The sequence below is a fragment of the Macrobrachium rosenbergii genome, chromosome 4 (genome assembly GCF_040412425.1).
Source record: "Macrobrachium rosenbergii isolate ZJJX-2024 chromosome 4, ASM4041242v1, whole genome shotgun sequence".
Lineage (NCBI taxonomy): Eukaryota > Metazoa > Arthropoda > Malacostraca > Decapoda > Palaemonidae > Macrobrachium > Macrobrachium rosenbergii.
This window is the reverse complement of record NC_089744.1, coordinates 50,686,599-50,703,663: the sequence shown is the minus strand read 5'-3', so window position 1 is coordinate 50,703,663 and position 17,065 is coordinate 50,686,599. Positions and strand designations below refer to the sequence as shown.

The 17,065-nt window shown below is 36.4% G+C and overlaps 1 protein-coding gene and 1 long non-coding RNA gene across 7 annotated transcripts in view; one reads left to right on the top strand and one right to left on the bottom strand.

Annotated features, from left to right (window-relative positions):
- LOC136834325 (uncharacterized) overlaps positions 1 to 17,065 on the top strand; it is an 85,316-nt gene that overhangs the window by 2,863 nt on the left and 65,388 nt on the right. The window lies entirely within an intron of this gene.
- Positions 1 to 17,065, bottom strand: part of LOC136834309 (mucin-17-like) — a 51,700-nt gene that overhangs the window by 5,909 nt on the left and 28,726 nt on the right. For 3 of the 4 annotated variants that reach the window (XM_067096750.1, XM_067096772.1, XM_067096761.1), the window contains exons 3-7: positions 16,637 to 16,864; positions 16,050 to 16,177; positions 13,255 to 13,380; positions 9,192 to 9,324; positions 8,438 to 8,476 (exon numbers count right to left, since the gene is read on the bottom strand). In XM_067096750.1, the coding sequence (XP_066952851.1) occupies positions 8,438 to 8,476; positions 9,192 to 9,324; positions 13,255 to 13,380; positions 16,050 to 16,177; positions 16,637 to 16,864 (654 nt within the window). Of the gene's footprint in view, positions 1 to 986; positions 1,577 to 8,437; positions 8,477 to 9,191; positions 9,325 to 13,254; positions 13,381 to 16,049; positions 16,178 to 16,636; positions 16,865 to 17,065 lie in introns of those variants that run through there. The other variant, XM_067096782.1, reaches the window with a different exon arrangement.

Sequence of the window (17,065 nt, the reverse complement as noted above, 5' to 3'; positions counted from 1 at the left end):
CATGAACAAGCATCACCACATTCCCTTACACACTTAGGTTAATACTGAGTTAGGAATTGATTGTTCTGGCATACAGCATAAGTGTTGGTGGAATAGATGGAGAAAGAGGTTTATTATGTAATTTAAGATTCACTGTTGTGTTTTTTTAGTTAATGTCTTACACGCAGTGAAATGTTGCAGGTACACTGTAGCACTTCGTGAACAAGAGTGATGATAATTATGAGAGGATGAATTTGTCTTGGTTGACCCATGACAGTTGATGAACTTCATGCTGTAGTCCAGAAATTTGGTGCTAATTATTTCTTTATGAGTATAGTAAAATAATGGCAGATTTGAAATATTAGAAATTACAATCTTATGTAGATGTAATATTTACTTTTCATCAGTTAAAAGTTATGTACCTGATATTATGTTAAGGTCGTTGCTCTTGATACTACAATTTGAGATCATCAGTGAAAATTACACAGAAATTGGGCCTTAGTTATTTAGGACAAGTCACATTTTACAATTCTGCAAATTGTCCAAAGAGCTGCTTCAGGTTAATTCTGATTCTTTTCGACACAGTATAAGGGCGAATGTCTCTGAATGGCACAAACATCATATTTTCAGTTTTACCGTTTCTTGGAACATGGCAAATCAGAATTCGCATGTCTTACCTAATACAGTATGCTATTCTGGAGGAGATGGCAGAAGGCCTTTTAGATGACATTGGAAATTGAGAGGCCAGTGAAATAAGGCAAAAATTTTGTGCTCGATTAATATATTTAAAGAGTTTTGCGAACCGTATCCAAATTTTGATGATTATTGACATGTGTTGGACCCCTTGACCTTGAAAATAGGTTAATACCGTAATTGTTGGGGTTAAATAATCATGAGTTGCGTACTTTTCTAGCAAATTTTATGAAGATCCGACGAAGTGTGAAAAACAAACTTCACCATGATGTATATTAATAATAATAATAATAATGCAAGAGACAAGATAGTTCTTGTGTAAATTTTTTAATTATAAGGCTACTGTTTACATAGGTTGTCCTTGCAAATCTAATCAGGTGTCCGTGTTTGTTAACTTTCAAGATAATACAGTAAAGCTTCTCCTCTGGGTCAGTATTGGGATCACCAGTTAGCCTAATTGGTGCTGGTCAGCCACAGAAATAACCACACCAAAAAGTTTTCGAGTAAGTCATAGTTCATGTTGATCCCATCCGTGCTAGAAAGGGATTTGTCCCCAGTCATCTTGGCTATAGAGTTATTGGCCCATCCACAGCTCTTGGTGTCTATGTTATTGCCTTTGAATATTATTTCAAGTGTCGAAGATCATGTTGGGATTACTGGCGTTGCAATGAATTGCTGAAGCAGTATTCGTCATTTGTTTTTAAAGCTTTTCTGTGTTTGGAGAGATATTTTGTGTAAGTTCCTGCCAGTGTCTCGGACATCTGGACAGCTGCAATTCTCACAGATTATAACTCATTACCGGGTGCCCTTGCATTTTGTTGCACACGTTACTCATGATGGCGTTGATGAAATTGAGCGCAAATTCATAGTTTCATCCTTTAGTGTTGTTGTTGTTTCTGCAACCCTGTGATGAAAAGGCAATTATATGATAGTTTAATTGTGTGAATTTCATAATTTTCATTATCCACGTATGTATATAGGTTTCTTAATTGCATCGTTTATACAGCCGTGGATAAGCAAATTTTGTGGCACTATTTATGTAACACATTTTCAAATCCAAATGTTTAGGGTCACATCCTAGAAGCCCTTGTAAATTAAGTCACCCATGCATCCTTCTCTATCGTATTATAATGAAAAGAGAGATTATTAATATATGAGGACGTATTGTCCCGTGCGGGCAACTTATTTCGAACCCTTTAGGTATCTTTCGTTCTTCAACATACAGGAACGGAAGTTTGGTCAAGGCCCTTTTCATTTTAAATTTCCTGAAAGGTTCCGGACTCTAAAAATTCCATAGGGTTGAAGATAACTGTGAAGACTACATATTGAACAAGAATCTCAAAAGTAATATTTTTAAAAATCGTTTCTGAGGCGACCGGAGCCCACGAATACTCAAAAATTTGATATTGCTAATACTGTTTGCGTCCTGAATCTAAGCAAGAAGTCTTTTTGCCTCCTGCAGTTTGTCAAAACGTAAATTTTATTTGTATAGTATAATAATAATAATAATAATAATAATAATAATAATAATTTTAATAATAATAATAATAATAATTTAATAACAATACGGTACTGTTTACCCGTGAGTTATTTTGTACGCGAAGTACGAATCAGCCTTTAATTAAGGTCCATTTCATTCTCCCGTAGTTGACAAAATTAAAATTCATGGTATTGTACCCGCAGCTGTTTCAAAAGGTCGTCTCTAAAGGTGGACAACCGAGATATAGGAATAAATGAGTTTACATAGAAATTTTACACCTTGCTGAGAAACGTCAACGAAGTCTTGAAAATCTAGGTAGGTTTTTTATTGGTCCAAAATTGTTTTTTATAATTTATGTGTTGTGTATAAGCGCGGATGTATATTTAGATATTGCATAACAACGAAATGAAATGGAAGGAAGACATAGGGGAATGATTTAGATTAATGAATGCTTCCCGAGTTTTCATTTGAAAACATCAGATTTATCGTTTCTGTTAATTAAAGTCTTCTGCCGCGAGGAAGTGGGGATGGTGTTTAGGGTGGGGTCATGGGAGGGGGCAGCTGGGAGTGGGAGGTTGGACTTGAAGTGGGATTTGGTCGTCCCATGGAGCAGGTGGGAGCTTGCCAGGTGGAGGAGAAACGTGTCAGGGAGAGGGATGAGGATTTTGACGGCAAATGAATGAAAATGAGAAAGGTGAAGTACTGTATGTATGTATGTCGTGTGAATTGCGAGTTGTAACGTAAATTGGTCTTAGTTTTGGTATTGGTCTAAGCGGCGTATTTGTTGCGGACAGAAACCAGTAATCTCTCTCTCTCTCTCTCTCTCTCTCTCTCTCAAAATAACCTTTTTATATTTTTGTTATATTTAGTTATCGATTAGATGTGCCATAGAAAGAAATAAGTAAAATCGAAAAGACCCCTTCTCATTCGTTTCTGGTTTCCTGTTGGACGACCGTCCTCTTCGGTAATTATTAGACATCATTAACATTTATATCAGATAACGAGGCTGTTTCCCGTGTGAACTCTTGCGGTCCCCAAAGACACGTGTCACACCGGCACGCAGCTTTGGTCTCTGCCTTAAGTGGGAATAAGGTCGACAGTTTAAGTTTTCCTTGCCTCTTGTTTATCTTCGGTAATTACATGGTCAAGTAGGCTTGCTATTGGTTATCACATCCTTTAGGTAAATGCGGAGATGGAATTTGATGATAATTATGGTACTGGGATAACTATTTCACCTTCGTAGGAGGGTAGTGCCGTCAGTGCACCTCACATGGTGCACGGTAGGCATTACTTAAGGGTCTTTGCAGCGTCCCTTCACCCCCCCTAGCTGCAACCCCCTTCATTCCTTTAACTGTACCTCCGTTCATATTCTTTTTTTCCATCTGACTTTCCACCCTCTCTAACAATTGTTTCATAGTGCAGCTGTGAGGTTTTCCTCCTGCTACACCTTTCAAGCTTTCTTACTGTTAATTTCAATCTCAGCGCTGAATGACCTCACAGGTCCCAGCGCTTGGCCTTAGGCCTAAATTCTGTTCTGTTCTTTATAATAGTTGTCACTAATTTAATTGTGATGTCGAATATCGTTTCTAAAGCAGTCTTCATTAAACATTTTTGAGTTTTCCTGAATTTTCGTGATTCAAGGCTCGGTAACTGGTAGGTCCGATTTACATTCTTAGCCATATTCATTATATGGTTCAAAGGACTGTCGGAAATATTGATCTTTGTCAGAGAAGTAAGTAAACTACCACATCTTTATCAATAAATTTTCCATGGGACATTTCAAAATAGTTGATAAACGTATATATATGGCCACTTTATTTACTCATAGAATTATTGAGAAATTCGTGTGTGTAAGACCGTGGACAAATCCATAGTTATTTGTATGTTCCTAAAACTATATTTGCCTGTATTTTTGTTACAGTTGGCAATAGACAAAGACCGCATAGCTTCATTCTCTCTCTCTCTCTCTCTCTCTCTCTCTTCTCTCTCTCTCTCTCTCTCTCTCTCTCTCTCTATATATATATATATATATATATATATATATATATATATGCATATGAGTACTTGCAGAAAGCAAGATCTGTGCCAGAAAAGCGCATGTATATTATATATACACATTGTGTGTATATGTATGTTATGTGTATGTATATACATAATTATATGGGTGTATGTATGTATTCTACAAGCCCTAATGCACGTATCAAATCTTCAAGGCTGGATGAAAAACAACCGTTACTATGGTGTAATATTTATTCTTTCCCGAACCAACAGCTGTTTCAGCCATTAACTCATGGCTCTTCACTGCTGCAATTGGTTTACAGTGAAGTGAGTTACTTTCGACTACAGCCAATAATTAATCGAAAAACTAAAAGATGAAAAATAAACATTTAACATAATTTCACATTTCAGAAAAGTTAGTATTAGCGAATTTCATCGTTTAGGATGATTCTCCATGGATCCCTTCGCTTCCAGAGCCCCAAAAATCCTCAACCCTTTGTCCATAGTGAGAGTTTATCGAGTTTTTATTGGATATTAGGTTTGGAAGGCTGAAGACTTCCAGAAGAACTCTAATGCAACTGTGGTCTCCCGCTCTCTGCAATCAAGGCACTTCTCCAAGTCCATAATGGGTATCCAGGCTTTCCATGTGAACTACGTTGGGCACTGATGGCCGCCCTTGTGAAGGGGAGCATTGTCGTCCTTGGAGTTGCGGTCCAAGGTGTCTGGCATCAGCGTGGTTTGCAGATTTAAAATCTTGACGTGGCACGCAGAGTGGCTATGTCATTTTAGGGCTCTCTGGATCCGTAGAGATTCATAGAGAAGCATCCTACTCCGTAAAACTCGCTAAACATCCTTTTTCTAAGCAGCGAAAATTGTGGTAAATTGTTATATTTGATGCTCGTTTTTGGATCAGTTTTTGGCTTGAATATATATTAGAATGCAATTCCACGAAATCGACTGTAGCCCAGAAGACGACTAGGCGTTAATGGTTCAAGCAGCTGTTGGCCCAGGAATAACATATATAGGAACATCGTACCGGTTTTTTCATTCAAGAACGTATGTATATATATATATATATATATATATATATATATATATATATATATATATATGTATATAATATTATACATATACTGTATATACATTGTATATAATATATACTGTATATATACATTATATATATATATATATTGTATATAATATATACTGTATATATACATTATATATATATATATATATATATATATATATATATATATATATATATATATATATATATATATATATATATATATATATATATATATATATATATATATATATATATATATATATATATATATATATATAGTATAGGTCTTGCTGTTAATTGTGTATATTTTTAGTTTTAACACATACATTTGAAAGTTTTTTAACTAATGTCTGGTGGAAACATTGAGCCTAACTGCAAAAGAAGAGGTAAATCCGCTTTTGGGAATTAGAACTTAAACGAGGTAAGGAAAAAGGAAGCAAGGAGGAATCCGAGAACGGAGCACTAGTAAATATGAAGAAAATAGTGGCGTGACGCAACGATGTCTAAAGAAAACATTTCCCACGTACTCTGAGGGACAGTGACGTCAATAACACACATAGAATATGGCCTTTAAAACCACATAGCAGCGGATAAGCGGAGGATCTGTGAAAGAGATAAGGGCGCGAACCTTTGGTAGCGTTGCCCTTGGTTCAGTCCTGTCGAGAAGGAAAACAGAAGACCCTGAGGTAAGGACGCACTGTTCTCAATAGCGATAGGTTAAGGTAGGCTTTGCGGGTCTATCTTGCGTTTGCATTTGCGAGTCTTACATATTTTTGATGTATTAATTTTGTATTGTATGGGGTGTACGAAATTTTTGTGCAAATTTATTACTTCTGAGCTTTAGTTTTTGTAGTAGACATGTGCTTATCAGACTTAACAGTGAGACCTTCTATTTGCCCTTGTCGTGCGTAACAAGTGATGACGATACACCTCGTGTGTCACGAAAGAGAAAATATGTACGTGGCACTTGTGCCATACTACTAAAAGTCAACCACGGGCTGCCCGAGAGCAGTAGCCCTTGCTGGCATAAGACCAGCTTTAATTAAAACCACCAACACTTATTGCAGTTGGAACCTTTACTCACCAAAATAACATTTTTTTTTAAAGATTAATTGAACATTTATCCTGTCTGAATTCCGCAATTAAACGTCGTATTTACTGAAGGAAAGGTGAGAGATATATTCCTAGTTGGCAACGTGGTACAGGTGTGCGCGGACACCTGTGGCGGGTGCGCTCGAACAGGCTGTCCAACGTTCCCAATGTTTACGCTAACAAATACTCACTTTAAATGTCGAATAACGAAAACTAATGTTAAATTGTAGAATTCCATCTTATGGGAAGTGTTAAATAACAGTTTAGGAACTGTTAAAAATGCATAATTGTTCCTGTATTGCACTTAATTCCAGCTGCTAAAGTTCGCAGGTTTTCTATCCTGATTTTTACGTTGAGATGGCTTTTACTCATTTTCATAAAGCACCTTTCCGGTATTGAATATGAAGTAGGTACTGATTACGCCTAGTTTTTTCGTTTAGTTTTCATTTTCACCTTTATTTTGGGGTTATTGTAAGCTTAGGAAGAAACGTCGAAGAAAAAACAGGAAGGGTTTCATAAAGGAATTTCGTCGTGTATAGGAAGAAGTTGCGTAAATAGCTGAAACCTTTCTCTCTCTCTCTCTCTCTCTCTCTCTCTCTCTCTCTCTCTCTCTCTCTCTCTCTCTGATAAGTTTACATTAACTATGTCTCACACAGGAGAGAAGCATTATATATATACACACACACACACACACACACATATATATATATATATATATATATATATATATATATATATATATATACATACATACATACATACATACGTACACATACATATATGCATATACATATAGGCTATACATATACATAATGTACATGTGTATGCGTATGTGTGTGTGAAGACTACGGGAAAATAGGCTAAGCCGGAAGGTTCGTACCAGGCGCTTGGTACGTATCTTATGGCTGTTATTTTCATGTGGTTTTCGCTAATACTAAATCGCACACCTGTGATTTTTTGAGTGCAAACACGTAAATACACACATACTTATATATATATATATATATATATATATATATATATATATATACATACACACATAAATACATACACACATACATACACAGCCCGGAAATTACAGATCATTCACAAATTTATATATACATACACACATAAATACATACACACATACATACACAGCCCGGAAATTACAGATCATTCACAAATTTATATTTGTGTACCTTATTTCGTATCTAGATATGTAATACAATATATTATGCTCATATTTGCATTAAGTCATACACTGGTATTAGAGAGGTGGGTTGAAGTTGGTGTTAAAAATGGAATACCGAAATGTCTGGTTATGTAGCTGGAAAATGTAGAGAAAATACAAACGATGAAAAGTCCCAAAAAGCGGGGAGAAAACGTGAATATATGAGCTTGAGTATATGTGAGAGAGAGAGAGAGAGAGAGAGAGAGAGAGAGAGAGAGAGAGAGAGAGCGCAGGTGTCAACATCCAATACTGTATGATGCTGTTGTCGGATGTTACGATAGAGCAAGAGTAGCAGTAGAAAAAAGCCTTTTCCATGGAGGGAGAACTGTGTCAACAATCCTCGCGATAATGCTTACGAAAACATCATGTCATTTGCTTTTAGTACCTCTTATAATATTTCCTACGTTTTCCTTCCGATAAAATTTTAGAAGCCTTTAAAGTGATCCTTTCATATCACCGGATTATCAAAGATTTTAGTTTTATAGAAGCCTCGACGTGAGGCAGTCTTGGTTGTCGTTTGTGTGAGAGAATTGCATAAATTCTTAAGTGAGGAATTGCTACGGTTTCCATCATGTGATAAGTTGTTTTGGGGGTCTCTTCTAGTCTGTATATCTCCGTGTAGAGAGAGAGAGAGACAGAGATAAGTAAGTCTAGAAATGGCGGGATATGCTGTAAGTTATGTAGGCTATATTCAAAACAAACAGAGAAGCAAAATACAGAACTACTCGTGGTACGTATTAAAATCAAACAACATTAGAGGAATATTGACCACCCGAACAGGAACTGTATGTTAAGAGAATGTGGGAAAAAGTAATAAGTAGGAAGCGTTTTAGACCTGTTGCTAGTAGTACTTTTCAAATGCAAGAAAAAATATTTTGATGAAAAGTTAAAATAGGGTTGTGAAACTCACCTCAGTGTTTCTAGCTTCGAAGGAAATCTGTCTCTGCCCCTGCAAGAGAAATGATACGTGGCGATTACATGAAGATAGTGATATATGCCATTTATTATTTTAACTCCTATTAGCCTACTGTGTTTTACGTCCTGACATTCTCTCTCTCTCTCTCTCTCTCTCTCTCTCTCTCTCTCTCTCTCTCTCTCTCTCTCTCTCTCTCTCTCTCTGTTCTTACCGTCAGTCAGTCTGATTTCATTTTGTTATGATTTCGCTTTTAATCTAGGAGCAATCGTTTAAAACCAGTTTACGATCGTCTATAGGTGGGAGTCGGGCATATGAATAAACTCTGAACCTTTGACAACGGGTGAAAGACTGTCTCCTCGTGCACGTACTTCGTTTTCCCCAGCGCTGTCAGGGTAAGGGGCACTGCTCTTTATTTTCCTATCACTCAATACCCTTACCTCCTTTTAAATATAAGCCGACTTATTAAGTCTAAGCCTAGCAACAGAATCAGGTGGGAAGTGCCAAAAAGGGGCAGCCACCTTAATCCTGATGCAAGAGATCAGCTACCTCATGAAGGAGGAAAGACAACCAATCGGAAAATTGCAGTTGATGAAATGAGTATGGAAGGCGACACAGGTTTTCGTCCATTTTCAAATGTTCAGTGTCTTAATCACATCCCCGACAACCATTTCTAAACGGTCGAAGGATTACCCCTAATATAAGAACCTTATATTTTTAGTCAGAGCTACACAAAATCTGTAGTACTCACGTCAGGCCGTCCATTTTGGTGCATTTCTTCCCCGGTGGCTTGCAGAAAGGCAGCCTTTCACGTAGCACGTCGAAGGCGTTGTTCATGTCGCGCATCCTCGTCCTTTCGCGGTCACAAGCAGATTTCTTATACTCTGTTGGTGGCATAGTGGGTCACATGGCGGTGAAACGTGGTGGATTTTTTGGTTGTATGTCTTGTTCAAAGTGGCTAGTTTTTTTTTTTTTTTTTTTTTTTTTTTTTGCTAAGGCTCATGAAATAAGGGACGTTTATTGCGGAAATTTTGCATGTAGGTTGGTTAAAGGCTAAGGATAATAGTCCTGTATTTTCACTGCCCCTAACGGTCGTTTGTTATAGTTGTTTGAGACAGTATGACAGGTGATTACTTAGAGAAAGTACGGGTCTTCCTTCATTTCTAGGCAACGCAGGTTAATTAACTAAGGTCACTGTACATATTACAATGGTGATTTTGATTGTGGCTGGTGGAGAAAAAGATTTACACTTACAGAAAATCTCCATTATTATTATTATTATTATTATTATTATTATTATTATTATTATTATTATTATTATTATTATTAGTAGTAGTAGTAGTAGTAGTAGTAGTAGTAGTAGTAGTAGTAGTAGTAGTAGTAGTAGTAGTAGTAGTAGTCTAGAAAAATGTTTAGACGAGAAAGAACCAGTTCCGACCTATTGTCCAAAATGATGGGAGTGTAAGCAAGGGACGAGATGGCAAGTCCCGTCCCCAGGGTCGTTACGCGCTTCCCCAAAGTTGGAACTGGGTGCTATCATTTGCATACTTACATTGGGGCCAGTGGTGAGAGGCTATCATTACTCAGAAATAAATAAATGTATCTATACACATCATACTTATATTGAAGGGTAATTATTTAGAATATATAATTTTGTATAAAACTACCCCAATAGAGCCTTAACGTGCAAAGCAAAAAATGAGAATTAAATGAACCTAAATTATATAGATAATACATACATACATATATATATATATACATATATATATATATATATATATATATATATATATATATATATGTAGCCTATAATGTATATGTATGTATGTTTATATATATGTATGCATATACTGTATATATATAAAAAATATATATATATATGTATATATATATATATATATATATATATATATATATATATATATATATATATATATATATATATATATATATATATATATATATATCATATATATTATACGATCAGAAGTAACACGTGAAGATTGCATATCAAGAGCCAGCAGGAAATAATGGAAGGCAGCAAGAGGTAGGCCTACGTAGCGCTTTCATGTATTTTTGATACACCTTATCAGGGTGCAATATAAGAATGAAAAAGTTTCGAAATTGCAAAGGTAAACATAAAAACGGAAGAAGTCAAATAGACAACAACCAAACAGCCTGACCAATAAGCAAATGGTCCACAGCCAAGAATTACACTTAAAAACTTAAAACATTTTTGGCAAAGAAAGAAACCTGTAGTCAAAAGGTAAAACAAGCAAATTACAACTATTAAAAGTTTGAACATGTTCATATGCATAAAATATTTTCTTAGCCTTTCTTAAAGCAACATCAACTTGTTTTACCTTTTGACTACAGGTTTCTTTCTTTGCCAAAAATGTGTAAAGTTTTTAATGTAAATGTTTTATTAACACTCAGTCTGTGAGACCCATTTTGATAAGGAACTCTCTCCATATACAAACAGGTTGCATATACGAAATTCCATGTAGGGATTGTAATGAAAAGTATATTGGTCAAAGTGGTAAACTGCTGGCGTCAAGATTAAATCAACATAAATATTGTGTACATGAAGGAAATACATCTAGCGCCCTTTTTCCACATATGAACAATTTTGATCAAGCAAAGGACATTTTATTTTGTAGAGATATCATTAAAAGAAACATTATAGAATCTAGCATAATAAGACGTAAGTAGTGTGTTTAATATTAGCAATGGACAATATAAGTTAGATAACTGGCTTACGAAATGTATTGTTGAAAACTTAGTGACTATGTAATAGATTGCTTAGTAGTTTCATTTCCGTTTGTAGTAATTAACCTTTCAAGTGTAATTGTTGCTGTGGACCATTTGCTTCTTGGTTAGGCTGTTTGATTGTTCTCTGTTTAACTTTTTTCCGTTTTTATGTTTACCTTTGAAATTTCGAAACTGTTTTTCATCCTTATATTGTATCCTGATAAGGTGTGTCAAAAATACACGAAAGCGCTAGTTACTGCTGCCTTCCATTATTTCCTGCTGGCTCGAGATATATATATATATATGTATGTATATGTATATATATATATATATATATATATATATATATATTTATATATATATATATATATATATATATATATATGTTACAGTGAGACTGTGAAACTAGTGATTTTGAAATTGTCAGGGAATTCGTGAAATCACAAATTCACTTGAGAACATTTTTGATCCTCAATGGCTACATAAACACGGAGAAACGGTGATTCATCTACACTGTCTAAACTATTTCGCGGTGTTTAGTGCTAGCCCGTCGGGGATCAAATGTGTTTCGCCGTGTTTAGTACTACCCCCTCGGGGATCAAGTGCTATTAAACACGGCGAAACAGTGTAGATGAATATCTTGATTCACCATGTTTAGTACTAGCCCCTTGGGGATCAAATATTCGTAAGTGAATTGGTGATTTCACGAATTCCCTGAAAATTTCAGGTATTTCGTGAAATCCCTGGTTGCATAATTTTGCTGTAACATACATATACATATATATATGCATATATATATATATATATATATATATATATATATATATATATATATATATATATATGTTACAGTCAACATATATAATCAGTCATTACGCGTAATGACTGAAATTTCAGTCATCACATCGCGTAATGCACTTAGGGACATTTGATCCCCAGGAGCTAGTACTAAACACAGCGAAATACATTTGACCCCCAGGGACTAGTACTAAACCCGGCGAAACAGTGTAGGTAACTCACTGTTTCGCCGTGTTTAGTACTAGCTCCTGGGGGATCAAATGTCCCCAAGTGCATTACGCGTGATGACTGAAATTTCAGTCACTGATTACGCGTATGACTGATTACGCATGTTGACTGTAACATATATATATATATATATATATATATATATATATATATATATATATATATATATATATATATATATATATATATATATATATATAATATAAAGGACGCTCTATACTACTGAGTGCAGTGAATCGCTGGTATAAAGACAGTGTTGTTTGTGGAAAAAGTGTTATAGCCTAAACTTAGAAACCCAGTTGATGATACTGTGGGAGTGAGGTGTAAGCGAAAGCGTGGGCCAGGTTATTTATAAAGGCATGTATGTATGTTTTTTAACTATAGTATGCCAGGCAAAACAAGTCAGTGGTTCATGGTGCAGTATAGGCTAATAGCATTACAGCGTTTAGTAACCTCGGGAGCATCGAAACCAATAATATATACTTGCAGGAAGACTTCCAAAATTTAATAGTGCTTTAGCAGTGAGAGAATCTGCCACTTGAACAGAATGTGGTAGCTGAGACTTTGTAAAGCAAGTAGTTCTCTGTAACTCGGGAGTTCCAGACACCAGGGTTGTTTGCAAAAAATCGTTTAAACAGGGCTTGTGAAAAAACCGTACTAAAAGGGATATCTTTCAACGATAGTCTAAATTTAGTAAAGGATAGTTACCTTTGGTGGCAAAGAAAATATTATCGCTTTGAGTTATGTGAAAAAAGATGAGAAAGATCCCGAGAGGCTGGTGGCACCCAAATAGATTAATTTTGCAGTAACGGTAGAATAAATTACCAAAAAGCAGGAGGTATCTATTTGAACACTGGTTGAAAGAACACTTATGAGCCCTACTTTTCTGGAGACTTATAGTAATACTCTTTTCATCAGTGCTGTGAAAAAAACATCATATCCGATATGTAGAATAATTAAATATAGTGCTGCCTATACAAATTGAGTTATATTTAGTAGATAGGACTCACAGAATAATAACCAGATCCTGTGCTCACCTTCTCGTGAAAGCTTCTCGTGGACCCTTTGAGACCTGGCCCTCCCTCCTCTTGAGCCAGGTCCTGTGCGGGGCAGGGTGCTCGCATCGGTGGGCTGATTGGCCAGGGTCCCATTACTGCTAACTCCTGAAATGAAGGCAGACGAAACAGAATTATAATCAATTAAATCATTTTCTTTTCTGTAACTACCAAATTATTTCATACTTAACATAATTTCCTCAATAAAATGTACAATGGGAGAGTTGGTGGGGTATACGATCATTATGTTGTTGAAGCAAGAGCAAAGGTAGATGAAAGTTCAGGGTGGAGAGGAATGAATGGTTGAAAATTTAGGGTAACGGTAATCAAGACAAGTGACTTTTATACAGAGGAAGTGAGGAGAGCATCAGGGTTAAGGGCACACAAGTTGAAGGAGTAGTCATGGGCGCCCGCAACATATTTTCCAAAGGGGGGGTGGGCGCTGCAAATCTTAATACATACTGTACATGGATAGTTTCCGGTATCAGGCAGACAAACACTTTTGACCCTTTGAACCACCAGGTTAATTCCAAAAACAGTATCAACGCCTGCCTTTCTTTAATGAATAAAGCAATTATATGAACATTACTATATATATATATATATATATATATATATATATATATATATATATATATATATATATATATATATATATATATATATTATAATGCATTTGCGTCATTAAATTATTGGCATCGCAGTTCCACTGCATATATATATATAATATATATATATATATATATATATATATATATATATATATATATATATATATATATATATATATATATATAATATATGGTGGAATTGTGATGCCAATAATTTAAGTGAAGCAAGATGCATTATACTATGTATATATACATATATATATGCTGTATGTATATATACATATATACATACATATATACATACTGTATATATATAATAATTTTTTTCCAGGATTTCAAGGGGGAAAGTGCCCCCCTTTGCCCCTACGTGCGGGCTCCCATGGGGAGTAGTAAATATGAATACTAAATGCCAGGAGGGGCTTATGAAGTTAATAGGAAGTGTTCTTTGGTTCAGGAAGGTGGGTCGGGAGAATGAAAACTGGTTGGTGGGATGAGGGACAGAAATTTAGTGAAAAAAAACCACAGAACACAGAAGGATGGAGGAGGTGGTCCAGAATATGTGAGAGAAAGGGAAAGCATATAGCAAAGAAAGGGATGGAGCAGAACGTAAGCAAGGACTCCAGGGAGAATAAGTTGTTCTGAAAAGAAATGAGGGAGAAAAGGGTGAATGAACAAACTGGTTTCATAATGAAACATGCATACGGAGAGCTGCTGTCTGTAGAGATAGCAGTCCTGGGTTGATGGGATGGGTTTTTTAGGATGTTAAATTTGGAAGACAGACAGGGGCAGCACTGAAGCATGTAAGAATGGAAGGAGTGAGGACAGGTTTGATAATGCTTTTGGAAATTACCGTTTATTACAATAAGAGGCTGAAAAATGGAAATTCATTGGAAATTGAAGGGATTGCAGTGGTTGACCAGGGTGTGTAAGGTATATAAGAATGATAAAGGTTATGAAGGAATAAGCAAGATGTTTAATGGTTCCTCTTTATAATGATAAGTTGACCGCAGAGACTAAGAATTACAGGACCGTAACTTGGCCTACTATACCAAAGGTGAAGGTAAGGTGGATGACAGAAGGTATTAGAGAAATGCAGTTTGGATTCAAACAGGGAAAGTGTTTGTGTGTGTGGGGGGTGGGATTGTTTGATATGAAACAATTATGTGAGAACTTTCAAAGTGAAGGAAAAAAGGCTATACATGTGGTATACATGAACCTAGAATGGGTAAAGAGGGTGAATTTCTGAGAGCAAGTGTTAGTCTGTAGGCGGGAAGGCAACTGTTTTGGGAGGAAGGTGAGAGTAAATGTGAACAAGAGTAGGTTATGAGGGTAAACGGGAACCGGAAAGATGGAATAGTGAATGTTAATGCGGATAATTAAAGAATGGAAGCAGAGGATTCTTACAAGTATTTGGATGCCAGGACAACAGAAGTGAGTCACAGAAAAGGTGAAGTAAAGAAGGTAGCAGGATGTTTGGAAAAGATAGGTGGGGAAACTTGGGAGTGGCTGTGGAAGCAAGGTTGGAATGTGTTACGGGATTATTGAAGCAACTTGCCTTGATGGATGTGAAGTATGGATGTATGGAAATGAAGTGTAGGTGTCGAATTTGATTGGAAGAAAGAAGGTGAAAGATGCAGCGATCAGTTGTTTATGCAGCATTTGCAGTATGAGAGGAACTAAAAGAAATGTCAGGAAATGTAGGGGTGGTAAAAAGGCCACTGTAGGTGTAAGGATACATCAGAGGATCTTGAGATTATTCTGATATGTGGAGAGAATGATGAATGGTAGAATAGTGAAAAAGTTTACAGTTCAGAAGTGTTGGGTTGAAAAGACGGGAGGAAGACCTCGAAAAGGACGGATGTCTAAGTAAAGTGAAAGAGGTCGTGAACAGGAGCGGCCTCAACACCCAGGAAGGATGAGCGCGAAACAGGTGAATGGAGTAATTAGTGTGCATGGGTGTCTGTGGGGTTGCTGGTGAGCCTTCTGTGTAATGCATGAAGTGAATAATCTTATGAAGGTTTTCTGCTAAGGGGGTTCATACATAACTCGGCAGTTTGAGGGTGATTGTGGCAGTGACTATTGTCTTTTCTTGGGAGCCACCTACTGTCAGGGGCAGTGGCTAAATGTTTTTGTTGTTTACGCTCGGCCTCTCAGATCCTGCCTTACCTGAAGATGATGGAGATGTGAAAGGACGACCTAGTCCGTTGACTGGGGTACTTCCTTGAGAGTATGCGAGGCCAAGTTGCCCCGGAACACTAGTGCTTGGGCCACTGACTCCACACTGATCTGCGTATCTGTCAAAGAAGAGATGATTTTTTTTTTTTGTTGTTGTCATCAGAGACGTTCCCCTAGTAGCGCGATTCCATACGACCAACTGATAATGTATTTGAAGTATATTTTATGAAAAGGATTTTTTGGTCGTTTTTCTTTGATTGAAAAATGATTGGAGTTCTATTTTTATTGTTTTAGCTAAGTTCACTGTTAAGTGAGTTCATGTATGTGTATATCATTTATATCTCCAAGGTCATATTTACGTTGATAAACTGCCCCTGTTTTGATTTAAACCATAAACGTGAGAGAGGAGTGGTGAAAGGAATAGGAGAGCCCTGCATTTATAGAGAATCTGAAGATATTGTTAAGTGATTATCCATTTACTGGCAGGAGATAAATTTCGTAACTTCCAAAATCTAGCTGTTAATAATCTTCTCTCAATGTATATTCTCTTAAAATACTTTTCAACTGGCATAACCAACCTGAAAGTATATTCCGGGGGGTAGCTGTGAATTCCTGGTATTAACTGCGTGTGCAGACTGTCTGAAGGTGCCAGGAGCGGTGTCGATCGAGTGATGGGTTGGTAGGTACTCAACGTGCCCATGGCATCCACATAAGCTGACTCGTGGGCATATGGCAAAACGGTAGCTGAAGGGGAGGAAACTGCCGGAGGGGCTGGGTAACTGCTGTAGAGCGTTGAAGGCACAGTCCTGTTGGTATAGTAGTCTGCTTTTACCAGCTTTCTCATTTCAGTCTCTAACTGATGAAAACTTCCTCTTGCGTCGGTTTGTTGATTTCGTATTGAAACGTCGAATTGTTAAAATAAAATGGCGATTTCTCACCATATGATAATGATGAACCGGAGGTTTTTTTTTTGGAAGTGATTTAGAAGTATCAGTCAGTGTATTGTA